The sequence below is a fragment of the Macaca fascicularis genome, chromosome 10 (assembly GCF_037993035.2).
Source record: "Macaca fascicularis isolate 582-1 chromosome 10, T2T-MFA8v1.1".
Taxonomy (NCBI): domain Eukaryota; kingdom Metazoa; phylum Chordata; class Mammalia; order Primates; family Cercopithecidae; genus Macaca; species Macaca fascicularis.
Genome location: NC_088384.1, coordinates 70,562,669 through 70,588,403, shown reverse-complemented (window position 1 = coordinate 70,588,403; position 25,735 = coordinate 70,562,669). Strand labels below are relative to the sequence as shown.

General features: G+C 42.1%; 1 protein-coding gene across 4 annotated transcripts in view; it reads right to left on the bottom strand.

The window, feature by feature from the left end:
• LOC123567067 (uncharacterized) overlaps window positions 1-24,383 on the bottom strand; it is a 37,419-nt gene extending 13,036 nt beyond the window's left edge. Inside the window, exons 1-5 of one of the 4 annotated variants that reach the window (XM_065522741.2) lie at window positions 24,069-24,383; window positions 20,935-21,027; window positions 20,586-20,622; window positions 20,239-20,367; window positions 15,293-17,708 (exon numbers count right to left, since the gene is read on the bottom strand). In XM_065522741.2, coding sequence (XP_065378813.1) covers window positions 17,497-17,708; window positions 20,239-20,367; window positions 20,586-20,622; window positions 20,935-21,027; window positions 24,069-24,083 — 486 coding nt within the window. In that variant the 5' untranslated portion in view covers window positions 24,084-24,383 and the 3' untranslated portion in view covers window positions 15,293-17,496. Of the gene's footprint in view, window positions 1-15,292; window positions 17,923-20,238; window positions 20,368-20,585; window positions 20,623-20,934; window positions 21,028-24,068 lie in introns of those variants that run through there. The other 3 variants (XM_074004738.1, XM_065522742.1, XR_010578561.2) reach the window with 3 other exon arrangements.
• Window positions 24,384-25,735: the final 1,352 nt, after the last annotated feature.

Sequence of the window (25,735 nt, the reverse complement as noted above, 5' to 3'; positions counted from 1 at the left end):
CCATAATGTGATGTGAGAATACCTGTGATTGATTTCTACCAAGGGCAATATAACTGTGGAGGCGAGATTAAAATCTAAGCACTCCGGCTTTAGAGATTGAACTCTTAACCTCTGTGCTCCCCAGCCTCTAGACATACAAAACTTTAAAAATGCACAAAACATAAATAATCACAACCAGTGATGAACTGTTCCCTACACAACATCCGTAAAGGCATGCTTGAGTTAGGGAAGATATCTTAACTGCTACGAAAATAACAACCACAAAAACCAGTCATGGTAGAAAAGGAAATAACGCAGCTATATCAATAACAACAATAACATCTTCCATTTGTATAGTGCTTTCTACATTACTGATCCCTCTGTATATGAGTCTCAGCATAGTGAGGGCAGACCCTCCATCCGGGTTTTCTGGGGCATAGCCTAAGTCATTCTTTTACCTACAGGATCTAAGGTAATAATTCCCATAAAGAGAAAACGGCTTCTCAGCTCATTGTTGAGCTGTTCACTATTTAGATTTATATTCAGCCAATATTTACTAAGTGCTATTATGGACTAACTTGTGTACCCCTCCCCTGGCAACAAAGTCATATGTTGAAGCCCTAACTCCTGATGTGTATTTGAAGGAAGAGACACCAACGATGCACACATAGAGAAAAGGCCATGTGAGGATGGTGGCCATCTGCAAGCCACGGAGAGAGACCTCAGGTGCAATCAACCTGCCAGCACCTTGATTTTGGACTTCCAGATCCAAGCATTGCTGAGAACTATCAGAAATACATTTTTGTTGAGTCATCCAGTGTGGTATTTTGTTATGGCAGCCTGAGCAAACTAATACAAATGACTGATGAATGTGCTAATGGTTTTACAAGTTTTTTCTTTAAACTGTTGAAACTGACCCAATTTTCCCATAGAGTTTTTGTTGTTGTTGCTGTTGTTACTTTGTTTTTGGATAAACATAGAAATTGACCCTCCTAGTCTTAAACCTGAAACTTATATTTGTCTTGTCTGAGCCTCCGCCTCTGGAAACCAACCCTCAGGCCTCGCAGATGGTATCAAGGAACTGAAACTCCTTTTCCTTACCCTTCCCTAATTCCTGTTTTCCCACACATTGCTACCTTCCTTCTCTGCTATATAAATCCCCAGTTTTAGTCAGTTAGGGAGATGGATTTGAGAGTTACCTCCCATTTCCTCTGCTGCAGCACTGAAATAAAAAGCCTTCCTCCCTGACAATACTCATGATCTTGGAGCCTGACTTTCTATGTGGCAAGCATCCAGACCTAGACCAAACCCCTGGCATTTTGGTAACACCATTGCAAGAGTATAGTCAAACCAGTTTCTACTGGCTTGTGAGAGCTGAGTTTTTAATTTAGAAAAAATTTTTGAAATACAGACAGGGTCTCACTGTGTTGCCCAGGCTGTTCTCAAACTCCTGGGTTCAAGTGATTCTTCTTCCTCAGCTTCCCAAAATGCTAGGATTACAGGCATGAGCTACCATGCCCAGCCTTTTTTAGGAATCTTGTGAGCTGGTTTTAAAAGCAGCCATTAGGAAAAAAACTACTTAAATTTACAATCAAGTCAGTTATATTAAAAACAAAAATAAGGCGGTGGCTCACATCTGTAATCCTAGCACTTTGGGAGGCCGAGGTGGGTGGATCACAAGGTCAGGGTTTCGAGACCAGCCTGGCCAACATGGTGAAACCCTGCCTCTACTAAAAATAAAAATATTTAGCCGGGCATGCTGGTGCATGCCTGTAATCCTAGCCACTCAGGAGGCTGAGGCAGGAGAATCGCTTGAACCCAGGAGGTGGAGATTGCAGTGAGCTGAGAGTGCACCACTGCACTCCCGCCTGGGGGACAGAGCAAGATTCTGTCTCAGAAAAAAAAAAAAAAAAAGGAATAAATACTCAAAACTCACCACTTCCTAATTATTTTACTACATTTTGTATTTTACATATTTATATTTTTATATATGTTTATATTTTACTACATTTTACATTTTTTATTCTCCATGTGCTTGAAGTTATTTACATCTATTGTGTCTGAAATACTACAGAGTAATGTGCTACTGTGCACCTCTTCCCAACTCTGTGTTCAATCATATCAGGTGGGTGGTTCGAAACAGGCCGTGGTGGGAGTATTTACACCATGGAAATGGACAAACAGTACAAATCAGGTTTTGTTTTGTGTTGTTTTTTCCCAGAGAGCTATTGTTAAACACTTACAGCATGTTCTCGACCCTAATAATCCCACAAGAGAGATAATGTAATTCCAGATTTACAAATGAGGAAACTCCAGCACTAAAACTCAAGACTCAAGTGCAAACTGGGGTCTCCTCGCTCCTGGACTAGGGCCTTTTGCATGATACCACACTGCCTCTCCATGCACATATGCGGAAATGCTGTTGCTCTAATTATAGCTCAGCCTGGCTGCCCAGAAGAATCAGATTAAAAGGGGCCTATGCATTTGGTGAGGGTCTTGCCCTGCCTCTTAAATTTCTCTGCCCAGCACAGGCGTTGTGTAATTCTAATACCCAATAGGATGAAGGCCACTTGCTATAAATTCCAGGGCACTGGGAAAAAGCCATGGGAGGAACACTCTTTTATAACCACAATTTGCAGTCTATTGTAACGTACTTTAATTGCTACTCAGTGTAGGATTTTTCTGTGTGTTTTTCCAGCATGGTGAAAATTAATCAGGAGAGGGGGCCGAGTCCACCCTGCTGGGGTGTGGGAAGCAGGAGCCCTGACCATTCGGAGATGGATTTACAGAAACAGGAACTGAAGACACAGCAGGAGGTCTTCAAAATAACTCTCAGAGAAGCTTCTTTGATGAGCTGAGGCAATTCAGCAGCTTCGGCACTGCGCATTCATGCTCATAAATCACCAGGATTTGCAGGCGTTGCAAGATATCTCCCAATATGCAGTCAAAAAAATATTCTCACTGCAGTAGCACTAAAGATCTACTGCCAGTTATTTCGCTTCGGTACCTTGCATCTTAAGGGACAATTTGATTTTTGCTGTTGATTATCGGGTGCACACAGGTTTAAAAAGGCTAAATATTGAACCACTCCAAAAAGAATCTTAGGAAAGTCATTTCCCTATTCGGGACACCTTTGAAGATTAAAATATGTTCTTTAACCTCTGAAAGTGAGAGACTCTAAAGCTGATGTGAACCTAGGCTGTGCACATGAATCACCTGGAGAGTTTTAGAAATCCTGATGCCCATATCCGCTACCCTATAGATTCTGATTTCAATGGCCTGGCCTGGGTATTTGGATTTTTAAAGGCTCTCCAGGAGAGTCTCATACACAATGAAGTTGAAAATTTCAAAACCTTGATACTCAAAGTATGGTCAATCTGTGGGCCAGCAGCATCAGCATCCCCTGAGTACTTGTTAAAAATGCAGAATTTCACCCCAGATTCACGGAATCAATCTGCATTTTAACAAGATCCCCAGGTGATTCAATGGTGCAGCCAAGGTTGAGACCATCTAGAATCTCGACAACAATGTGAGAAGCTGTCCTTATGAAAGACATCACACCGTCTTCCTTATTTCTGTTTAAAGGTAGTTTTTGCCTCTCCTTCCCCATATCTAGTTAGGTATCTAAAGGTTGTTTTTGCCTCTCCTTCCCCATATCTAGTTAGGTATCAAGTTCTGTTGATTTTCCTTTCAAATCAAATCTCTCTGTGTCTCACAATTCCAGAATTCCCCAATGTCAGGGTACTTGCTGTAGCAGCCTCCAGGCCCCCAGCCCCTTCCATCTCTCTTGCAGGTTACTGATAGAATAAGTCCTTTAATTTCCTCTGCTCAATGACATTCCTGGCCCCGGTTTCCTACACATCTCAAATGCGCATCTCTCTCTGTCTGACTCCAAGGCCGTCCCTCACCTGGCTCCTGATGACCTGTCGAACCTGATTTCCTAATGGTTCTCTCTGGCTTCAGCCTGTCTTTTCACCCAGACACAAGGAGACAGCCCAGACTTCTCTCTCTTGGCTCCTGGAAAGCCATGTCCTTTCAGTCTTCCCTTCGCCTCTCCAAACCTCATTCATCCTCCCAGTCTGCTTTCTTTTGCTCTAATGCCTCCAGTACTTATAATCTGAACCATTAATTATTAGCTTCACATCATATTGGTCATCAATTTTCATGCACATAGAATCAAGCTGAGCATGAAGGGCTAAAACAGAATGAGATGTAGCGTGGAGATGAACCCAGGCACTGCCTGCTCAAAATAGTCCTGGCTTCTCCAGGAAGGCACCGTAGTTGATGCTACCTCGTGACCACATCTTTCAGCACTAAGGGCAGGCCTAGTGGTGTTGCCTCTTCCATCGGACTCTTGGCCTTCAGGTTGGTCTTGCAACCTCTCTGGGTTAAGTGTTATCATCACATCCAGCAGTTGACTCCTGATGCTACCTATGGGTAGACCATCATGCCACATGGTGGCAGCACAGATGGGTAAGAGGAGGCAGAAACAATATGTAATAATAGTGATTACAGTTTAGGGCTTTCTAAGTGCCAAGCACAATTCTAAGTGTTTCATATGTGATTCTTTAATTTTTTATTTTTAATAAATTAAATAATTTATTTTTTTGAGACAGAGTCTCGCTCTATCACCCAGGCTGGAGTGAAGTGGTGCAATCTCTGCTCCCTGCAACCTCCGCCTCCCAGGTTCAAGCAATTGTCCTGCCTCAGCTTTCCAAGTTAGCTGGGACTACAAGCATGCATCACCACACTCAGCTAAGTTTTTGTATTTTTAGTAGAGACAGTGTTTCACCATGTTGGCCAGGCTGGTCTCCTGACCTCAGGTGATCCGCCTACCTTGGCCTCCCAAAGCATTGGGATTACAGGCGTGAGCCACTGCACCTGGCCTGATTCTTTTATTTTAAAAAACCCTTTTACTATAAAATAAAACATATAGATACAAGAAAATCATGAAGTGTTATAAGACAATACCTTTGTAAACAGCCAGATCAAGGAACAGAACCTCACTAAGAACCCTAGCACCTTTCTGATGCGCCCCATCCTAATCAGGGCCCCCTATTTCCCTTCCCCCCAAAAACAAACTCATCATTTTGACTTTTTAAAAATTATGGTAAAATACATAACAAAATTTACCATTTTAACCATTAGCGAGTGTACAATTCAGCATCATTAAGCACATTCACACTATTGTACAACCATCAACACCACCCATCCCCAAAACTGCTTTTATCATCCCAAATTGAAACTCCATACCCATTACACAAGAACTTCCCATTCCCCTCCCCCACATACTTAGTAACTACCATTCTGTCTACTGTGTCTATGAATTTGACTACTCTAGGTACCTAATCTAAGTGGAATTATATAGGATTTATCCTTTTTGTGACTGACTTATTCACTTAGCATAGTGTCTTTAAGGTCCATCCATGTTGTAGCATGTTTTAGAATTTCTTTCTTTATAAGACTGGATAATATTCTATTGCATGCACATGGCCCATTCTGTTTGTTCATTCCTCTGTCAGCAGACACATGGGTTACTTCTACCTTTTGACTATTATGAATAATGTTGCTGTGAACATGGATGTCCAAATATCTATTATGATTTACTATTTATATTTTTATCATTCAATTTTGCATCTGCAACCAAGCACTTTTGTTTGGTCCCGAATCTTCCTTAAAACTGATATTCCTTTTAATTCACTTTTAATCTTCAGTTTTTTGTTTTTTTTTTTTTTTTTTTTTTGAGATGGAATCTTGCTCTGTTGCCCAGGCTGGAGTGCAGTGGCAGGATCTCAGCTCACCACAACCTCTGCCTCCCAGGTTCAAGTGATTCTCCTGCCTCAGCTTCCCAAGTAACTGGAACTACAGGCACATGCCACCACACCCAGCTAATTTTTGTATTTTTAGTAGAGACAGGGTTTCGCTATGTTGGCCAGGCTGGTCGTGAACTCCTGACCTTATGATCCACCCGCCTCGGCCTCCCAGTGTGTTGGGATTACAGGCGTGAGCCACTGCGCCTGGCCTAATCTTCAGTTTTAAAATGTTATCTCTTATCCTGACAAGCTGTATGCATTAGGACTATTACTGGTCCCTTTATGCAGACGAGGACATTGAGGTTGCTCAAGGCCACCAGAAGAGTGATGGGTAAAGCTATGAAAGACATATGCTATGTCTGAGAGACAAAGCATATATAGAAAAAAGTCAAACTACTTCATCTATATTGGAGAATGTCTGCATTTGGGGACAGGAGAAGAAGGAAGACAGTGTCAGAGACTAAGAAGAAATGGACAATAGGCTATGAGGACCAGGACAGGGTGGCATTGTGAACAGTAGATTGTGTAGTCTTTAAGGTTCACCATTTATAGTTTATTTACTTTGGTCCTTAGCTAGAGTGGGTTCAGTTAACCACATTCTCAGGTCACGGAATGTGTTTGTATGAGGCCCTCTTGTTTTATGTCTTTATTCTCTTTTACTTCTGCCTCCACTTCTACCTCTACTTCCATCTATCTTCCCTTAATTGCTAGAATTGTCTTTGAAAATAGCCAAAACATTGAGAGGTTAATCTGGTAAGTGAACTGGGTAACTGGTCAAAACAATGACATTCATTCCAATACTAGATAAGTTACCTCTTTCAGTGATGGTTAGTTGAAATCTGAAAGTCTTCTTCAACTCATACAACACATAGTTATAGAGCATTCCCTCAATGCCAGAAATCCTTCTAGGCACTCATGATTTGGCAGGCAGCAAAATAGACATGATGCTTGTTCCTATGGACCTATGTTGTTTTGGAGCTATGTGATGAAATTATAAACGGATACATCAACAGAAGAAATTCAGAAGAAAATTAAAACAGGTAGAAAACAAAACAGGAGGTTGTGACTGGGTTGAGGTGCAGATAACTTTAGGCAGCCTGGTCAGAGAAAGTCTCTCAGAGGTAGTGACATTTGAACTGAGACCCAAATGGCAAGAAAGAGCCATCATAGTTCTTTCAAGCCAAAGAAAATAGGTTTGAAGCAGAAAGATTAGCAAGTTCAAATGCCTTGAGGTGACAGAAGAGGCCCACTCAAGGAACAGAAAAGTTAGTCTTACTGGAACCGGCTAAATAGATGTCAGAAAGAGACACTTATAAGGATGACATGTTTACCGCACCATTGTTTACATGTTAAGTGATGAGGAATGGGCAGTTGATTTTATCATTTCAACTCGTAATTCTTTGAAGACTGTGATGTTTTCAAAGAGAAGTGAGGTGTGGCGCCGTGGCTCACGCCTGTAATCCCAGCACTCTAGGAGGCCAAGGTGAGTGGATCACTTGAGGTCAGGAGTTTGAGACCAGCCTAGTGAAACCCGGTCTCTACTAAAAATGCAAAAATTAGCTGGGCATGGTGGTGGGTGCCTGTAATCCCAGCTACTCGGGAGGCTGAGGCAGGAGAATCGCTTGAACCTGGGAGTCTCTGCAGTGACACAATCTCGGCTCACCTGCACTCCAGCCTGGCGACAGAGTGAGACTCCATCTCAAACAAACAAACAAAACAAAACAAAGAGAAATGATTATGTTTGACAATGAAGGTCTTTAAAGTTTTATTTCTGAGCAGAAGAAAATGGAGAGTAATTTTTCAAGTAGACTTTCCCCCTTCATTCTTTAGAGAAATTAATGCTGCTCAGTGATGTTGCTATGGTCAAAAAATAAATAGTGAGGTCAGTGTGATATGACCTGGATTGAGATTGAGTTGCTTTCTATGCAGACTGTGCAAGTAGTCGGGCACACAGTCAACACAGTGACCTCCCCATGTAAGTGTGTGTTCTCTCTTGAGGCCTGCTTTGTGGCTAATTTTGTAGGATTTGGCTATTATACCTCTTGAATTAAAAAAAACAGGGTTGATATGATTTGGCTCTGTGTCCCCACTCAAATCTCATCTTGAATTCCCATGTGTTGTGGGAGGGACCCAGTGGGAGATAATTGAATCATGGGGACAGGTCTTTCCCATGCTGTTCTCTTGATAGTGAATAAGTCTCACAAGATCTGATGGCTTTATAAGATGGAGTTTCCCTGCACAAGCTCATTCGTGGTTTGCCTGCTGCTATCCATGTAAGACGGGACTTGCTCCTCCTTGCCTTCCACCTTGATTGGGAGGCTTCCTCAGTCACATGTAACTGTAAGTCCAATTAAATCTCTTTCTTTTGTAAATTGCTCAGTCTCAGGTACGTCTTTATCAGCAGCATGAAAATGGACTAATACAGTAAATTGGTACCAGGAGAGTGGGGAGTTACCAAAAAGATACCTGAAAATGTGGGAGTGACTTTGGAACTGGGTAACAGGCAGAGGTTGGAACAGTCTGAAAGGGCTTAGAAGAAGACAGAAAAATGTGGGAAAGTTTGGAACTTCCTAGAGACTTGTTGAATGGCTTTGCCCAAAATCTTGATAATGATATGGAAAATAAGGTTCAGGCTGAGGTAGTCTCAGATGGAGATGAGGAAATTGTTGGGAACTGGAGCAAAGGTGACTCTTGTTATGTTTTGGCAAGGAGACTGGCAAGATTTTGCCCCTGCCCTAGAGATTTGTGGAACTTTGAACTTGAGAGAGATGATTTAGGGTATCTGGCGGAAGAAATTTCTAAGCTGCAAAGCATTCAAGAGGTGACTTGGGTGCTGTTAAAAGCATTAAGTTTAAAAAGGGAAACAGAGCATAAAAGTTTGAAAAATTTGCAACCTGACAATGCCATAGAAAAGAAAATCCCATTTTCTGAGGAGAAATTCAAGCCGGCTGTAGAAATTTGCATGAGTTACAAGGAGCTGAATGTTAATCCCCAAGACAATGGGGAAAATGTCTCCAGGGCATGTCAGAGGTCTTTACAGCAGCCCCTCTCACCACAGGCCTGGAGGCTTAGAAGGAAAAAGTGGTTTCATGACCAGACCCAGGGTCCCTATACTGTTTGCAGCCTAGGGACTTGGTGCCCTGCATCCCAGCTGCTCCAGCTATGGCTGAAAGGGGCCAACATAGAGTGTGGGCTATGGCTTCAGAGGGTGCAAGCCCCAAACCTTGGCAGCTTCCACATGGTGTTGAGCCTGTGGGTGCACAGAAGTCAAGAGTGGGGTTTGGGAACCTCCACCTAGATTTCAGAAGATGTATGAGAACTCTTGGATGCCCAGGCAGAAGTTTGCTGCAGGGGTGGGGTCCTCATGGAGAACATCTGCTAGGGCAGCATAGAAGGCAAATGTGGGGTTGGAGACCCCTGCACAGAACCCCTACTGGGGAACTACCTGGTGGAGCTGTGAGAAGAAGGCCATCATCCTCCAGACCCTAGAATGGTAGACCTGCTGACAGTTTGTACCATGTACCTGGAAAAGCTTCAGACACTCAATGCCAGCCCATGAAAGCAGCCAAGAGGGAGGCTGTACCCTGTGAAGTCACAGGGGTGGAGCTGCCCAAGACCATGGGAACCCACCTCTTGCATCAGTGACCTGAATGTGAGACATGGAGTCAAAGGAGATCATTTTGGAGCTTTAAGATTTGACTGCCCCACTGGATTTCAGACTTGCATGGGGCCTGTAGTCCCTTTGTTTTGGCCAATTTCTCACATTTGGAATGACTCTATTTACCCAATGTCTGTACCTCCATTGTATCTAGGAAGTAACTAACTTGCTTTTGATTATACAGGCTTATAAGTGGAAGGGACTTGCCTTGCCTCAGATCAGACTTTTGACTGTGGACTATTGAGTTAAAGCTGAAATGAATTCAGACTTTGGGAGACTGTTGGGAAAGCATGATTGGTTTTGAAATGTGAGGACATGAGATTTGGGGGGGTCCAGGGTGGAATGATATGGTTTGGCTCTGTGTCCCCACTCAAATCTCATCTTGAATTCCCATGTGTTGTGGAAGGGACCCAGTGGGAGGTAACTGAATCATGGTGGCAGTTCTCTCCTGTGCTGTTCTTGTGATAGGGAATAAGTCTCACAAGATCTGACGGCTTTAGAAAGCGGAGTTTCCCTACAGAAGCTCATTCTCTTTTCACCTGCTGCTATCCATGTAAGATGGGACTTGGTCCTCCTTGCCTTCTGCCATGATTGTGAGGCTTCCCCAGCCCTGTGGAAGTGTAAGTCCATTTAAACTCTTTCTTTTGTAAATTCCTCAGTCTCAGGTATGTCTTTATCAGCAGTGTGAAAACGGACCACTAACAAATATATGCATAAATATTATATTAAAACATTGTGATTAAAACCATTTCACTTGGACACAATCTCACTTTTGTGGCAGGCCTGCCATAAACATTTAATGACTCTCATCACAGGAAAACACAAATCAAGTGACAAGCAGCCAGTACTCTTCAAAATGGCAAGATTATGAAGAACAAACGAAAGCTGAGGAACTGTTCCAGATTAAAGTGAATTAAAGAAAATTATCAACTGTATGCAGTATTTGATCTGTGATGGCAGGGTGTGCCATCTTCTGGACATGAGTAATTTCCATTACCCTTTTTGGTTACCACCCCCTGAGTATGTTCCTGCCTCTCTCCTTCAGGTGCCAGATTCAGTTCCTCTGCTTGGACTAAGTCAGTCCTGTTGAGCTCCCTCTAGCCCTGTACAGAGGTAGAAGGGGAGGAGAAGTCAACCACTTGGCTTGTCTTGGTGGTAGTATCCCAACCAGTGATCCAGGTGCTGACATACCCTGATCCTCCCATACTCCCAGTTTTGCTAGCTCTGGGCTGGAAGCACCTCTGAAGACACCCTACACTTTACAGCAGTCTTCTCCTAATGGGCTTCCACTTTCTATGCTACAATCCCACTGTAGTAGCAAGCCTACTCCTATAGTTTGGATGTTTGTCCCCTCCAAACCTCATATTAAAATTTGATCTCCAATGTTGGAAGTGTTTTGGTCATGGGGGTGGCTCCCTCATGAATAGATTATGCCTTCTGTCCCTCTGGGTGAGTCCTCACTCTATCAGTTTCCACAAGAGCAGGTTAATTCTCTTTCTCACTTGTTTCCTCTCTTGCCATGAGTGGAACCAGCACACATCACTCCCCTTTACCTTCTGCCATGAGTGGGAGCAGCCTGTGGCCCTCACCACAAGCCAATACTGGCACCATGCTTCTTGTAAGCTAAATAAACCTCTTTTTTAAATAAATTACCCTCCTCAGGTCTTCCTTTATAGCAATACATAATGGACTAACAGCTACCAAAAACACCCTTTCTACTTTTCTAACCTAATTACATATTTGTTTCCAAATAAATATCTCTGTTGCAAAGTCTGAGATTTTGCAGTGAGAAGGAGAAGTTACAGAATATTCTCAGGAGTCTGTCTCTTCAGAATAGACTTGCAGAGTGTTTACTTTTATGTTTTCTTGCCCCAAAGTACAGGAAATAGTGTTGAATCTATTTAGTACACGGAGTTATCTTTATATTCTATCAGGGTTATATTTCAGCTCCTTGAAAGCATATCGTATTATAGAGTTGCTCTTGTTAAAAGAGAAATCTTTGAAGGATGCCAAGGGTTATCTTGGCAGGGATCCATGGTAAACAGAGCTCTGGCTCTAAGAGAGCACAATATGCAGCCTCCTGGATAGATGGTCCTGTAAGAGGAGGCACAATTCTGCATCTGGTAGCATAGTGTGCCTGTGTGGGGGGGAGGGGGCTTTTATTTGGAAATTTTTGTTAATTAGTGAAGAGCTATTGGCCAAGATTTGGAATTAAATTATGAATAAGTGTAATGAGAACTTGAATCCGTCACATGAGGAAGATTCTCCTAGGGAGGAACAGATAAAATATAATTTCTGCCTTTATTCCAAAAAAAAAAAAAAAACCCCAGCAAATTCAGCATTAAGGTTCTGCTGTATGGTATGTAAAGTTTAGGTTTCAAAGAAGCCACAAGCCATTTCCTGTGGCTAGCAACAGAGCACTCTCTTCTCTTGAACTCACTTGTTCTATGCTCATCATTCATTCTTATATTCATTGGATTAGCTAACTTTTGCTTTGCAATGAACTACTCCAACTATCAAAGACTTAAAAGGATAGCCATTGATTTAGCCGAAGAGTGGGCTGGGCAGTTCTCTGTCTGGGCTGGGGTTGGCTGATCTCAGCTGGGCCTGCAGACTCAAGCATCTGCAGTCAGTTGGTGAGTTGGCCAAGGCTAATGGCTGAAGCGGCAGGGGCAACTGCTCCAACCGGCCCACCTGTCTCTCACTAGCCTGGACTCCACGTGGGGACTGGGTTCCACTGCAGCAAGAAAGTATGCCCCAAAACTTGAGCACCACTGAGGCCTCAGCTAGCTTCATCTTGTTAATGTCCCCTTGGTCAAAACAAGTCAGAAGGTGAAGAATATGTTCAAACACTGAAGGAGGGAAATAACTTGTGGCCATTTTGCAACCTACCGAGGCACATTTTAGTTAATTCTTTTTTTTTTAAGATGGAGTCTCACTTTGTCACTCCTCAGGCGGGAGTGCAGTGGCACCATCTTGGCTCACTGCAACCTCTGCCTCCTGGATTTAAGTGATCCTCCCACCTCAGGCTCCCAAGTAGCTGGGATTACAAGTGTGCGCCACCATGCCCAGCAAATTGTTGTATTTTTAGTAGAGACAGGGTTTCACTATGTTAGCCAGGCTGGTCTCAAACTCCTGACCTCAAGGGATCTGCCTGCCTCAGCCTCACAAAGTGCTGGGATTATAGGCGTGAGCCACCACGCCCCACTTAGTTAATTCTGTTTATCTATCCACCTGAACAGATTTCTCCACAGAGTTACAAGTATTAAAGAAAATGCATAATGGGAAAATAACATAAATTACATAGTAATTTCTTATTATGAAGGAACATGAGATTAGATGGGAAACTGAGTTCTAACCACAGTTCATTTTGTAGCAATGTGACTTGGAGCAAATAATTTAGCTTAGGAGTTAGTGTTTTTTTACCTTTAGAGTGAGGAAGTTGGTTTATCTCTGAGGTTTCTCTTGGATTACCAAGATATTGGATTATCTCTGAGCCTCCTTTTATCACTCCATTATTAGTGGAAAGAAATTTGACATGAGATGGATAAAAGCAAGCAGCTTTATCCTGAAGAATTTACCAACAAAATTTGTTTAAATCCAACAAAAATGCAGGAATTTCTAGCCCAAGAATATGAGCTCTAAGTATTCCCAGATTTGGACTTTGAGTATTTAATCTCTAGAGAATTTTGTCTTCTCCCAAAATTTCTCCTACCTGTCCACTCGGTCTTTGACCAGATGTTCAGGTTTACTATGAAGCGCTGACACCAGTGGATTGGGGCTTCACGTCCTTGCCTTGCCATATTGTTCTCCTGACTACCCCCATTAAAAGTTTGACCTCACTGAGGCAGACTGCATCTTCTTCTTCCTAGTAGTTAGCAAAGTGTCACATATCAGTAATCAATAAACATTAGTTGAATGAATGGGATACAATTGAGCCGATTTTTCATGAATAGCAGAGGACTATGTTTTTTTTTTTTGAGGACTGTAACAGTATATTTTCAGGGCACTGGAAAACAGTGGAGGCTGTACTTAGAGTTATGGTTTTCTGCCTTAAGCAAAGTGATTTGATTTGCTTTGACTGTGAGGAGGGGATTCAGGGGCTCTGTGAGGTGGTGGATGCCTCACCTCCTCTGGAAGGCAAATCCAAGATCCTGTGCTGCTTGCAATAAAGGAAGGCCGCCACGAAGTGCAAGTTCAGCCACCCCCGGGGCAACAGTGATCTAGAGAGCTCAAGGCACTTGAATGGGGGGCACTCTAAGGTCAAACTTAGACCTGGCGCCCCCTTTCCCGGAAACGGGGAGGCCAGACCATTAATGCAGTCCTATTGGGCTCCATATCCTGCTCTAGCCCATCTCTCATGAACAGGATGAGCTCCAGGAGGGAAACAGGGAGGAAAACAGCTCTATCATGAGCACCCCAGAAAATCACCTCTTGGATTATCAGATCAGCAGCTGATCGCAGACTGTTTTTAATCTTTCACTTTCCACTGAGGGGCTGTCATTTTACGGTCCTGGGTTTTGGCTGAGATTGTCTCTGAAGAAAAAAAGATGAAAAGAAGCAAATCCATGTAGGACTATGGAATTTCTTCCATTTACCATAAATAAGCAACAATAACAACAATGATAAAGCATATTAAAAGCAGAGAAAAAAGTCCTTGTCATTTTCATGAATTCACAATAGAACTACTAAATTTAGTACAAGATATCATATTGATTAACTCAGTGATGTGATACTAGAAATCAGTCTTGCAGGGGAAAAATCTGATTTAGAAAAAATTATATTAGAGATTCATGTTCTTTTTAAACCTCAAAGTGTGACTGGTAATGAAAAAATGAGGCCCTATGCTTCTGATTAAAACGGACTTAGAGGTGGCCTTGCCCAAAGCCAAGAAAATTCAGTAGAAACCTCTATTATCTCTCTAATGTGGTTTTTCTCCAATTAATTAATTAACCCTTAATTATTCCACATAATGCTTCTGTGATGCAGGAAACTGGTGAAGTTACTGCTGTCTTAATGAGAAGGAACACGAGGCAATGGGATTTGAAATGATCTCTGGAGTCACAGAGGGAGCCCACACTGAACTCGGGAGAGAATGCAGAAAGCTGGGAATCTTCCTCTTCTGTGCAAAGAGGGGTTTCTCACAAGTAAGCAGACTACTGCTTTTGATTCTCCATCAGAGTCAGCCTCCTTAATTTAAAGCAGGAGGAAGTCAGACTCTGCACCCAGTTATCTGCAGGCTTTCAAGACAAGAAGCTATGACGCAATATAGAACCTGCATTTCCAAATCTTGAATATTTACAAAGTTTCAGAAAAAGAGAAAAACATGGTTATATATAAACATACAATAATCTTTATCTTATGACTGGCTGCATCTGAACTGTTTATTTTTCTGTCTTCCAAATGGATCCAGAAATTTTAAGTTGGGAACATATTTTCAAAGCACGGTACAGGCAATGCATTGTGATTGCTCACAAATATTCCTTTTGAAACTTTTAAAAATGATTCTTCCAAACAGTCTTGAGGGATTGAACTAAATGAATGTTTTGGTGGCTATAATACATTTCTGGGTCCTAAAGTACCTTATTTCAAGATTAAGAAGACTAAGAGAAAATATAATCAGAATAAATTCTGAAAACTGGAAGGAGTAGGTGCTCTTAATAAGTGGGCAGATAGACTGTGAAATCCCATTGGAAGAGCAGGAACAATAGGGTTCTGCAATGTGGTCCTCATTCAAATTCATGGAAGAATAAATCAACAGTGTTTGAAGTGCCTCAGAGCAAGGATGAACATGATAAGCACAGAAGGGCTCACTGGAGGCATGAATTTGACTTTGTGCGGTAGGGTTGCCAAAATCCAGTTTATTTACTTTTGATTCAGAAGGCCATTAAGAGGGGTAAAAAAGGAAGAAAAACAGAGTATAAGGGATATTTCCTTTTTAGTTTTTTTTAACATGCACTCTGGGTGACTGGACATAGTTGCTTCCGTTGGTCCATAAAAGCCATCATTGTATTATAGCTGGTGGGTTGTTGGATGACAAACAACAGGAGCAGATTGCTTCAGTGGAGTTCCTCCCCTGCACGCAATGGTAGTCAGGGTTTAGGCCTTGAGAGCTTCCCCTTTTTGTGAACATTGCTTGGGGAAAAAAGCCTTCCAGCTCCGACTTAGAGGGATGAAGTTCAAGTCCATTATACTGGTGGATGAATCAAATTGAACTCCCAGCTGTTATGGACTAAATTGTATCCCTTTCAAACTCATATGTGGAAGCCCTAACCCCCAGTGCTTCAGAATGTGACTGTGTTTGGAGATGGGGCCTTTAAAGATGTAATTATGTTAAAACGAGGCCATCAGCGTGGGCCCTGATGCAACCAGGCTGCTGTCCATATAAGAACAGGAGATTAAGACACTCCTGGAAAGACCAGGAGTGCACATGGAGGAAAGGCCCCATGAGGACGCAATGAGATGGCAGCTGTCTGCAAGCCCAGGAGGAGGCTTCAGAAGAAACCAAACCTGCCGACAGCTGGATCCTGTCTATCCAGTTTCCAAAGTTGTGAGAAAATAAATTTTTGTTTCTTGAGCCACCCAGTCTGTGGTATTTTGTTAAGGCAGCCCTGGTGAGCTACTAGATCAGCTTTGGACCATGTGCTGTTCAGCGCTCATCTGGAATTGAGCAGACTTTCTATGTCCAGACATGCAGTGGCAGTTCAGTGGTATGTGTTGAGTGAACAAATGGATGATCTTCCTTTTCAGTTTCTTTATTTTCAGAAACAGGCCTCATTGTAATATCTCCATCACAGGGTTGTAGCTGTAAGTACCTGTAAAATGCTTAGCACATCCACTGGCACACGGTCAACACCATAACAGTGTTTGTTCCAATGATTTTTACTGTTAAGCATTGTATTCATTTTTATCTTTTGGTGGTGTTATAGATAATGATTCTTAAGCTAGGCAGTGGGACACATTCATGAGCATCATGGGTATTTTACTTCCTGCTGTTTCAATAGAACTTTGGCCGTTTTTCTCTAACGTACTGCATTTGGTCTGTGGACCAGGAAATCATAGGAATCAGAAATGGATGAGATGGGTGCCATCACATTGGGCTTATCTTTTCATAGCTGGATTAGGTGGTTTGATGACTCTTTGGTATTTTATATCTGGGGTGGGAATGGAGGGTTGAAGGAACAAACTGATGTTCTTCCCTTTTCTCAATTTCCCACTTCTGATGTCCCAGCAAACACATCGGACTCAAAGCAGGCAGATCTTAAGCCTAAACTGTGCTTTAGGGTGAAGGGAGGGAGGAAGGCTACGTTCCTCAAGTGTAATGAGTGACAGAACTTTCACAATTTGTGTCTTAACAAGTCTTCCACTACGGACTAGATTTTACTTCTCTGGGCGAAAATTTTCTTAGCTTTATTCAATTACCTTCAGTTAGTCCCCTTTCTTCAGAAATAATCTTCCGCAGTAATAGCCCCTAAATAAAGTGCACAGAGCTAACTTTTGTGCTCTCTATATTTCATGATTATTGAGCCAATCTGCTGCATGCTCCATTAATCTCTCAAACCAGCCTCAGACTTGGGCTTCGAGGAAAGTGTTTCCAATTTTAACCTGTCTGCATTCCATGAGGCTTTGTTTATGAAATTGACACTGCCCCAGAGGGCCCCATGGCCCTTCAGTGTCCCTTGCGTCATTTCCATTTCATCACTGTGTTATTATTAATTTGAGGCTTCTCATTGTTGATTACATATGCATTTGTCCTCATCTTGGAACCCCTATAGGTGGGGAGCTGTGGACAGCCTGCCTGATGTCCTTTGTGCTTCTTGTTACCTGTACTCCTGCATGAGCAGAGCGTGCCCCGTAATGAGCTGATGGGATGGGAGCAGCTGGCCACATGTCCATTTTCACCTTCCATCAGTCTGCGCATCCGTATCACCTCTTTTTTATTTTCTCTCCTTGATTATGTTTTTTCTGAGCTGTGTAGTGTAGCACTTCGAGATTGACAAGTATGCCATCAAGAAAGCAGGCAGAGAGGGAGAATGTCTTAAATTTTTAATTTTGAAATGCTCTGCACCACCAGAAACAGCAAACAGGGCAGGTTCGGCAATTTGGGGCTGGAAAACACAGCACACAGAGGATACGTGAGCTCACAGCAGCTTCCATAAGGAGGGTTAAGACAGATGCCAATGAGAGAAGAGAAATACAGGCACTTTTCTCAGCCAGCTGTCCATCCTGAAAGCAAATGGTGCCAGCCCAGAAGGCCTCTGACAAGGAAAGAAAGAGAGAAAAGGGGGGTCATGGAAGAGAAGATGAGGAAGAAATCTAGAAAATGTGGTTGTAGCAGCAGCCTTCCAGTCTCTCATTCTTCTGTAAAGGATGCTCTGCTCTGCCACACACATCGGGGATGGTCAGCTCCAGCCCAGCGGAGCGGTTTGCCCCAAAGCCCCCTCCTTGGTGACTGGAATTTCCTACGGTGGCCTAAAATGAAATAATTTTTTTTCTAGTCTTTTTTCAGTGGGATTTTAATAGACGCTTAGAATCATATTAGAGTGAAAGCATGTCTGGGTATTTTATAGCGTGCCGTAGCGTGTGGAGACCTGAGGATGGGGGTTGCCTACTGCATCCCACAGCTTGCCATTTTTGGTGTTTGTTTTCTAGTGAACTTTTTATTAAGTATAACATACTCAGAAAAAATGCACAAATCATAAATATACAGATTAGCGTCTTTTCCACAGAGCAAACACATCATATCCCTGCAACCAGAACCCAGATTAAGAACTCCACACTCCCGTCGGCCCAGAAGCCCTCATTGAACACTGCTCCTTTTCCTCCCCAGCAAGGGTAACCACTACCCTGATTTCTAATAAGATAGATTAGTTTCACTGGTTTTTGAAATATACATAAATGAAACCATACAGTAAGGTCAGTTTTGGCTTCTTTCACTCAACGTTATGCTTGTGAGATTCATCCAGGCTGTTTGTGTGTAGAAAGAGTCTGTTCATTTTTTGTTGTTGTCTTATACTCTACTGTATGAACAATCTACATTTAATGTTTATCCATTATATTGTTGGTGGACCTACCAGTAATTTCCAGTTTTTGGGCTATTATGAATACTGCTCAGAACATTCTAGTGCTTGTTTTTGTTGTTTTTGCATGTGCCTGTGCATTTCTGATGAGTATTTAAACTTAAAGTAGAGTTTCTGAGACATAAAATATACCTATGTTCAGTTTTTTTTCTTTCTCTCTCTCTTTTTTTTTTTTTTTTTGGCGGAATTTTGCTCTTGTGACCCAGCTGGAGAGCAATAACGTGATCTCACTGCAACCTCTGCCTCCTGGGTTCCGGCGATTCTCCTGCCTCAGCCTCCCCAGTAGCTGAGATTACAGGCAACCACCACCATGCCCAGCTAATTTTTGTATTTTTAGTAGAGTCAGGGTTTCACTATGTTGGCCAGACTGGTCTCAAACTCCTGACCACAAATGATCCACCTGTCTCGGCCTCCCAAAGTGCTAGGATTACAGGTGTGAGCCACCACGCCCAGCTGTAAGTTCAGCTTTTATAGATAAACACAAATAGTTTTACACAGTGGTTGTAAAAATTTGCTCTTCCATCAACAATTGTCTTCCTCATTTTAGCCATTCCGAAAGACATGATATAGTTTGCTTTTGAGATTCAAATAACTGAGTACTTTTTTTCCTTAGTGGAAACATCCAATGAGCTGGTTGATATATGCGCCCCCTTGTTCTGCTGCCTGCTGCCAGGGCAACCTGTAGGACTCTATCCGCCTGGAAATATTTAATGCCTAAAATGGAATGATATAAAAAAATATGAAGCAAGGACTCTGGAAGAGTCCACTGAAAAGAGCTCACACTGAACTTGGAAAGATAGTAACTCTACACACTAGCAGGCCACAATGAAGTACTGAAGTGTTTGGGAGTAATGTTAAATGTTTGCTTAATGTTTCTGAAATGTTGATACTACTGGAGAAATGCAAACAGTGGAATCAGTCCCCGAGTACAAAGAAATGAGAGATGGTAGAACACTGGCGCTGGGAAAAGCCTCAGGAAAGAAATGGAACTCTGTTGAGTCTTTTGAGTGTAAGATGTTTGCAGATGAAGAAAACTGAAATATTTCAAAACATTTTTTTGTCATGCACATTACTACATATATGACACTGAGCAAATATTTTAATATTGACAATGGCCTAAATTGCTGACTTTGTCACTTAGCATCAGAAACACAAGTTACATGGAACATCTCATTTGTTCTCGAATGTTTCAGAACTCCTTGAAGTTTCTAATCATCCTCTTACCTCTTACATTAGCTGTAACTTTAGTGATTATGTCAAGAGAGTGAATTGTGCTTTGAAATTAAGGGAGGTTGAAAACATGGTTTGTATGCTGTCAACTGTTTAGGGTGAGGAAATGGGTTCTACAAAATCTGCTTCCCACCTCTGATTTCAAAGTATTGAAGTAAATTTCACATTTCTTGTAGGCAATTAAAAAGGAGAACTGTTGCAATTATATATCACTAGAAAGGTCTTTATGATCCATGTAACTTGGTGGGTAAATATTTTTTTTTTAAATCTCTTAAGTAGTACATTTGACAGAGAGGGCTTCTTGCTTCTAAATATTAATTTTTACTCTTTGCCTTCCAATAGCAAAATCTTGGGCAATATCTCCTGCCAAGAAACTACATTTTCTGCCCCCCCTCCTTTTTTTTTTTTAACTTGGTGAGCCCATGTAACTGAGTTCTATCCAAAGTAATACAGATGGAAGTATAATTTTGAAGCCTACCTGAAAGACAATGGGGGCTGGCATAGTGGCTCACACCTGTAATTCCAACATTTTGGGAGGCTGAGGTGAGAGGATCGCTTGAGGCCAGGAGTTTGAGACCAGCCTGGGCAGCAGAAGGATACCTCCTCTCTACGAAAAAGAAAAAGAAATATAAAAATTAGCTGGACCTGGTGGCATAAGCCTCCTAGCTACTTGGGAGGCTGAGGAGGATCACTTGAGCCCAGGAGTTCAAGGCTGTAGTGAGCCATGATTGCAGCCTGGGTGACAGAGCAAGACCCTCTTTCTAAAAAAAGAAAAAAGTAAAAAAAAAAAAGACAGTGGGCAAAGCCATTCTCCTTCCTTCCTACCTGGAACTTCAGCAGCCATTTGGAACTGTGAAGTCACCTTTTGAATGAAAGGAGAGAAATAGATCAAGAAAATAAAGTGGAAAGACAGAAATTCTCTCAGTCCGTGAAGACTCTGTGGAACAGCCTTGAACTGCTGATCTTCAGGTGTCTTTTACACAATAATCCTTCACGAGTTTCAGCCACTGCAAATGAGCCTCTGTTGTTAGTAGTTGAACACGGCTCCCCCGTGATGTAGATGGATAGAAATGTAGAATCCATACTTTCTCAATCTAAAGATTAAGAGGTCTATGTATTCTGATGGCGTTTTCTTTTTCACAGGATCCCCAGTGGCGAGGGATATGCAATCTACCTTGGTACTTGACTTCCTCCACTGTTTGTGAATGTCACTATCAGGCTTGTCCAGTTTATTCCCCTTCCCTTCAGTTCTGGGTTGATCGCAAGACTGTGGGGAAAATAAGAAGTATTAATATCTCTCTTCACATAAAAACTGCAGACTCTGTTATGGCCTCTATATCAGAGGCATCCGTGGAACAAAGGCTTGAGGCACCTTGAGGAAATTCATGGTGACCCCCACCCATGAAGAAGTGTGCAAAACCATTCCTCTAGAAAGCCCATGAAACAGACGATATTTTCTAAAACTGGCTATAAGAATATCTCTGGTCCCACACAAACTTCCAGAAATGTTCTACTTCCCTCATCAAGACTAGAATCTACGTCCTCTCTCTTTCAATCTAGGAAGGTCTTTGTGACTATCTCAATTAATAGAATATAGCAGAGGAGATACTGACCTCGTGATCCGCCCGCCTCGGCCTCCCAAAGTGCTGGGATTACAGGTGTGAGCCACCGCGCCCGGCTCTGCCTGATTTTCAAAACTTTTTGTACCATTGTTAAATTACTTCCTCGAATTTGGCAAAATCCTTTCCATCTCAGACCTTTGCAAGATGTATTCTGCCTGAGGAACTCTCTATTGCCTTCCTCCTACTTACTACTTTTCTAACTACCAGCTCCTTCTTACCTTTAAGTCTAGAAAGGCTGTCCCTCCACCAGAATAGTCTCTTCCTTCCCAGAAGTGGTCTACAATGTAAATTTTCCATTCTCACACCAAGTAATGGAGTACAATTCCCTTCCCCTTGAATATAAGCTGGCTGGCCTCATAGCTCACTTGCAGCCAACAGAAATTGCTAGAAGTTTTGTTGTGTGACTTTCCAGGCAAGGTCCAAAGCATCATGAAGCTTCCACCTAATTTCCTTGGAATGCTTGGTCTGGGGGAACCTGGCACCCATGTAAGAAATCCAACAACCCTGAGACCACCAGGCTGAAAACAACTTGTGTAGCTGCTCCAGTTGACAGTCTCATCTGAGCTTAGCCTTTTAGCCACTGCTACCATCAAACATGGGAGTGAAACTGTTTGGATCCTTTAGACCAGGCCATTCAACTGCCACAGTTTGACTGAATTCCTGATCTACTGGGTTCATGAAGCATAATCTAACAGTTGTTGTTTTAAATACTAACTTTTTGAGGTAGTTTGTCATGCAGCAACAGTAATGGGAGCACCTCCATAGTAGTTATTCACAACTCCCAAACGCTGACATGTTGATCTGACATCTGTGAGATGGGAAGCTCTGTGACAGCAGGGACCATGCCTGTCTTCCTCACTATTGTATCTCCAATAGCTAACATAGGATTTGCTATGTTGTAGGTGCCCAATAAAGGTAAGACAGTGAAGGTGCCCAATAAAGGTAAGACATAGAATTTTCTGTGTTGTAGGTGCCAAACAAAGGTAAGATAGTCCCAAAGTCTTAGTATGGTTTTAGGCTACTTAAAGCATTTAAAGCTTGACACTGTACAAAGACTTCTGGGATATCCTATGTTAACCGAAGGAAGGAATGAGCTCTTCCCATATCAGCCTCTTGTAATGGAATCTGACATTTGCAATTTCAGCCACAAGGAAATAAGTTAGAACTAATTTCTTTCAGGCTTCTAAACTGACCAGTCTTATTTATAATCCTCTACTGAGATGACAAAATGTATTATAAGTTATATTAATATCTTTGGAAAGCTGAAGTAATTTGGTAACATTAAATGTCAGAAAGTAGCTTCATATTAAAGCTGAACAAAGACTATGATTAAAGAGCGACCATCCAGTATCAATGAGACAAACACAATTTCTTATTTTTTCACCACCAATTTTAATAAACTCATTAACCCTTGTGATGATGTTTCTGCCAGTGAATGATAGAGAAATTTACAATACTTGAACTGACCCACATTCACCTTAAAATAGAATAGGAAGTATCAGCCTCATTTGCATAATTATTTTGGATTCCCTAGACAGAAATAATTTTCAGGGTTGTCATGTCCATGCATAATCTGCAATTCAAACTAGAGGCTTCAGAATTTTTTCTTTCAACTTCTTTGTGATAAGAATCCAACCTGTCTCCTGAGGTTAAATCTTGCCTGATACGTTTTATACATACCTGATCTTGTGTTGCAAGATGATTCTACCAACCTACAATTAGACCGTGAGCATGGTATCTCTTTATGTCTTCAGAATCCTTCTCTAAAGGTTTGTGAAAATGCTGCCAACCATGAATTCTTCTCTAAGCTTGGCCCTAACATATTTTCTCACATATAGTCATCTTACATAGGTGCTTAATAAATGTGGGATTAAATTACTCAATAAAGGTCACTCGGAAGATGGATCGTATAGCTATACATTGATTACTTTGGTTTTTTTTTTTTTGGAATGTCAGTTATGCAGAAGAACATTGATTACTTTGACTTCCCCTTTAAAAGGTATGAGTCACCTGAGACATATAATCTCTTATGTACCAAAAATAGTTTGTAGTCGTGATATAGTTCAAAATTCTTTTGAACTTTGTGAGAATTCTTTTTTTCTTTTGAGACAGAGTCTTGTGCTGTCACCCAGGCTGGAGTGAAGCGGTAGGATCTCAGCTCACTGCAACCTCCGCCTCCTGGGTTGAAGCAATTCTCCTCCCTCAGGCTCCTGAGTAGCTGGGATTACAGGCACATGCAACCATGCCTGGCTAGTTTTTGTATGTTCAGTAGAGATGGGGTTTCACCATGTTGGCCAGGCTGGTCTTGAACTACTGACCTCAAGCAATCTGCCTGCTTCAGCTTCCCAAAGTGCTACGATTACAGGCCAGGTGTGAACCACCACGCCCAGCCAAGAATTATTTCTCAGAGGTGATTTTGATCAATGTATAAAGTCAGGAGGGGCTAGGCTATGCTGCATTAACAAATATCCCCTAAATATCAGTTAATTATTTCTTGCTTATATTACATGACCAATTTGAACTTGTGTGTGTTTGTGTGTATGTGTGTGTTGGGCAGGAGGAGGGTGTCCTTTAATCATTAAGGCCTACACTTGACAGAGGTTCCATCTTGGGATACGTTTCCAAGATCACAAGGACAGGAAAAAGGGCACCTGGCAAATTGTGCACTGGCTTGTGATGTTCCTACCTGGAAGTGATGCATGTCTTATGCTCTCACAATTCATTAGCCAAAGCAGTGACATGGCCATGCCCATTTTCAAAGGATGTAGAGTAGTGCAAGCCCTCCATGAGCCTGGAAGGAATAAGAATCACAATATTTGTGAACAGCTGAAATGACTATCACAAATTAGAAAGTGACCCAGGGCTCCCCAAACAAGCAATCGCCTGTTAAAAAGAATACATATTCCAGACTTTCTTTCTCTCATTTCAGGTTTATTTCCAAATGCCCAGTAGAAGGCAGTTAAAATAAAGTTTCAAAGAAATACAAGCTCCGTTGAAAGAAATAAGTCGATTTGTGTTTGGATAAGAAGATAGGATTCTGTATCTGATAGAATCTCTGTGGCTCCAAAGATAACTACAGTTTGATACTAGAACCATTCTTTTTTTTTTTTTTTTGAGGTGGAGTCTTGGTCTGTCACCCAGGCTGGAGTGCAGTGGTGTGATCCTGGCTCACTGCAACCTCCGCCTCCCGGGTTCAAGCAATTCTCCCACCTCAGCCTCCCGAGTAGCTGGGACTACAGGCATGCACTACTGTACCTGGCTTTTTTTTTTTTTTAATTTTTTTTTTAGTAGAGACGGGGTTTCACCATATTGGCCAGGCTGGTCTCAAGCTCCTGACCTCAAGTGATCCACCCCCCTCAGCCTCCCAAAGCTCTAGGACCACAGGCATGAGTCACCACGGCTGGCCTACCAACCATTCATTTTTTTTTTCCCTTTTTTTTTTTCGAGATAGAGTCTAGCTCTGTCACCCAGGCTGGAGTGCAGTGGCGTGATCTCGGCTCACTGCAACCTCCGCCTCCTGGGTTCAAGTGATTCTCCTGCCTCAGGCTCTAGACTAGCTGGGATTACACCGACGCCCAGCTAATTTTTGTATTTATAGTAGAGACACGGTTTTACCGTGTTGGCCAGGCTGGTCTCGAACTCCTGACCTCGTGATCCACCCACCTCGGCCTCTCAAAGTGCTGAGATTACAAACTGAGCCACCACGCCTGGCCCCAACCATTCTTAAAAAAGAAATGTTTAGGTTCTTGCTACCCAAAATGTGGTCTGGGACCAGCAGCATCAGCAGCATCTGGAAGTTTGCTACAAATGCAGCTTCTCAGCACTGGATTAAGATATCTGGGGAATGCCCATGAAATCAACAACATATCACTTTTGAAATTACAGTCAGGGCCTGGCAATCTTTTTTTTTTTTTTTTTTTAAGCTGTTCTTTTTAAAATTTGTATTTCCAAACTGTCCTAAGGCTTAAGACACAAAAAAATTTACAGTGATTAATTATAGGAGAAGCAAAACCCACTATATTTAAAAGTTGTGTGTGCATAATATTTTGTTTCATGGGGGCATCTCATGGGACTGAAATCTTAATTTTCTAGTCTCAAAGAGAACGGCAGTTGTATGATGCTACTTTAGCTGGCTTTAGGGGAGGGCAGTTGATACAATACTGAGCACAACCTACACGTCTCACAAAAAGTTCACCAAAAAAGTTCAGGTTTTCCCCACACTTCTTTGGATTAATGATCAGGTCCTCAAAGAAAAACTACCATTTCCAAACTTTATGGAATGCACACATTCTCATAACCTATCTGAGATATCACCCATTCTGGGGAGAGGGTATTCTGGTGCATGTGAAAGAC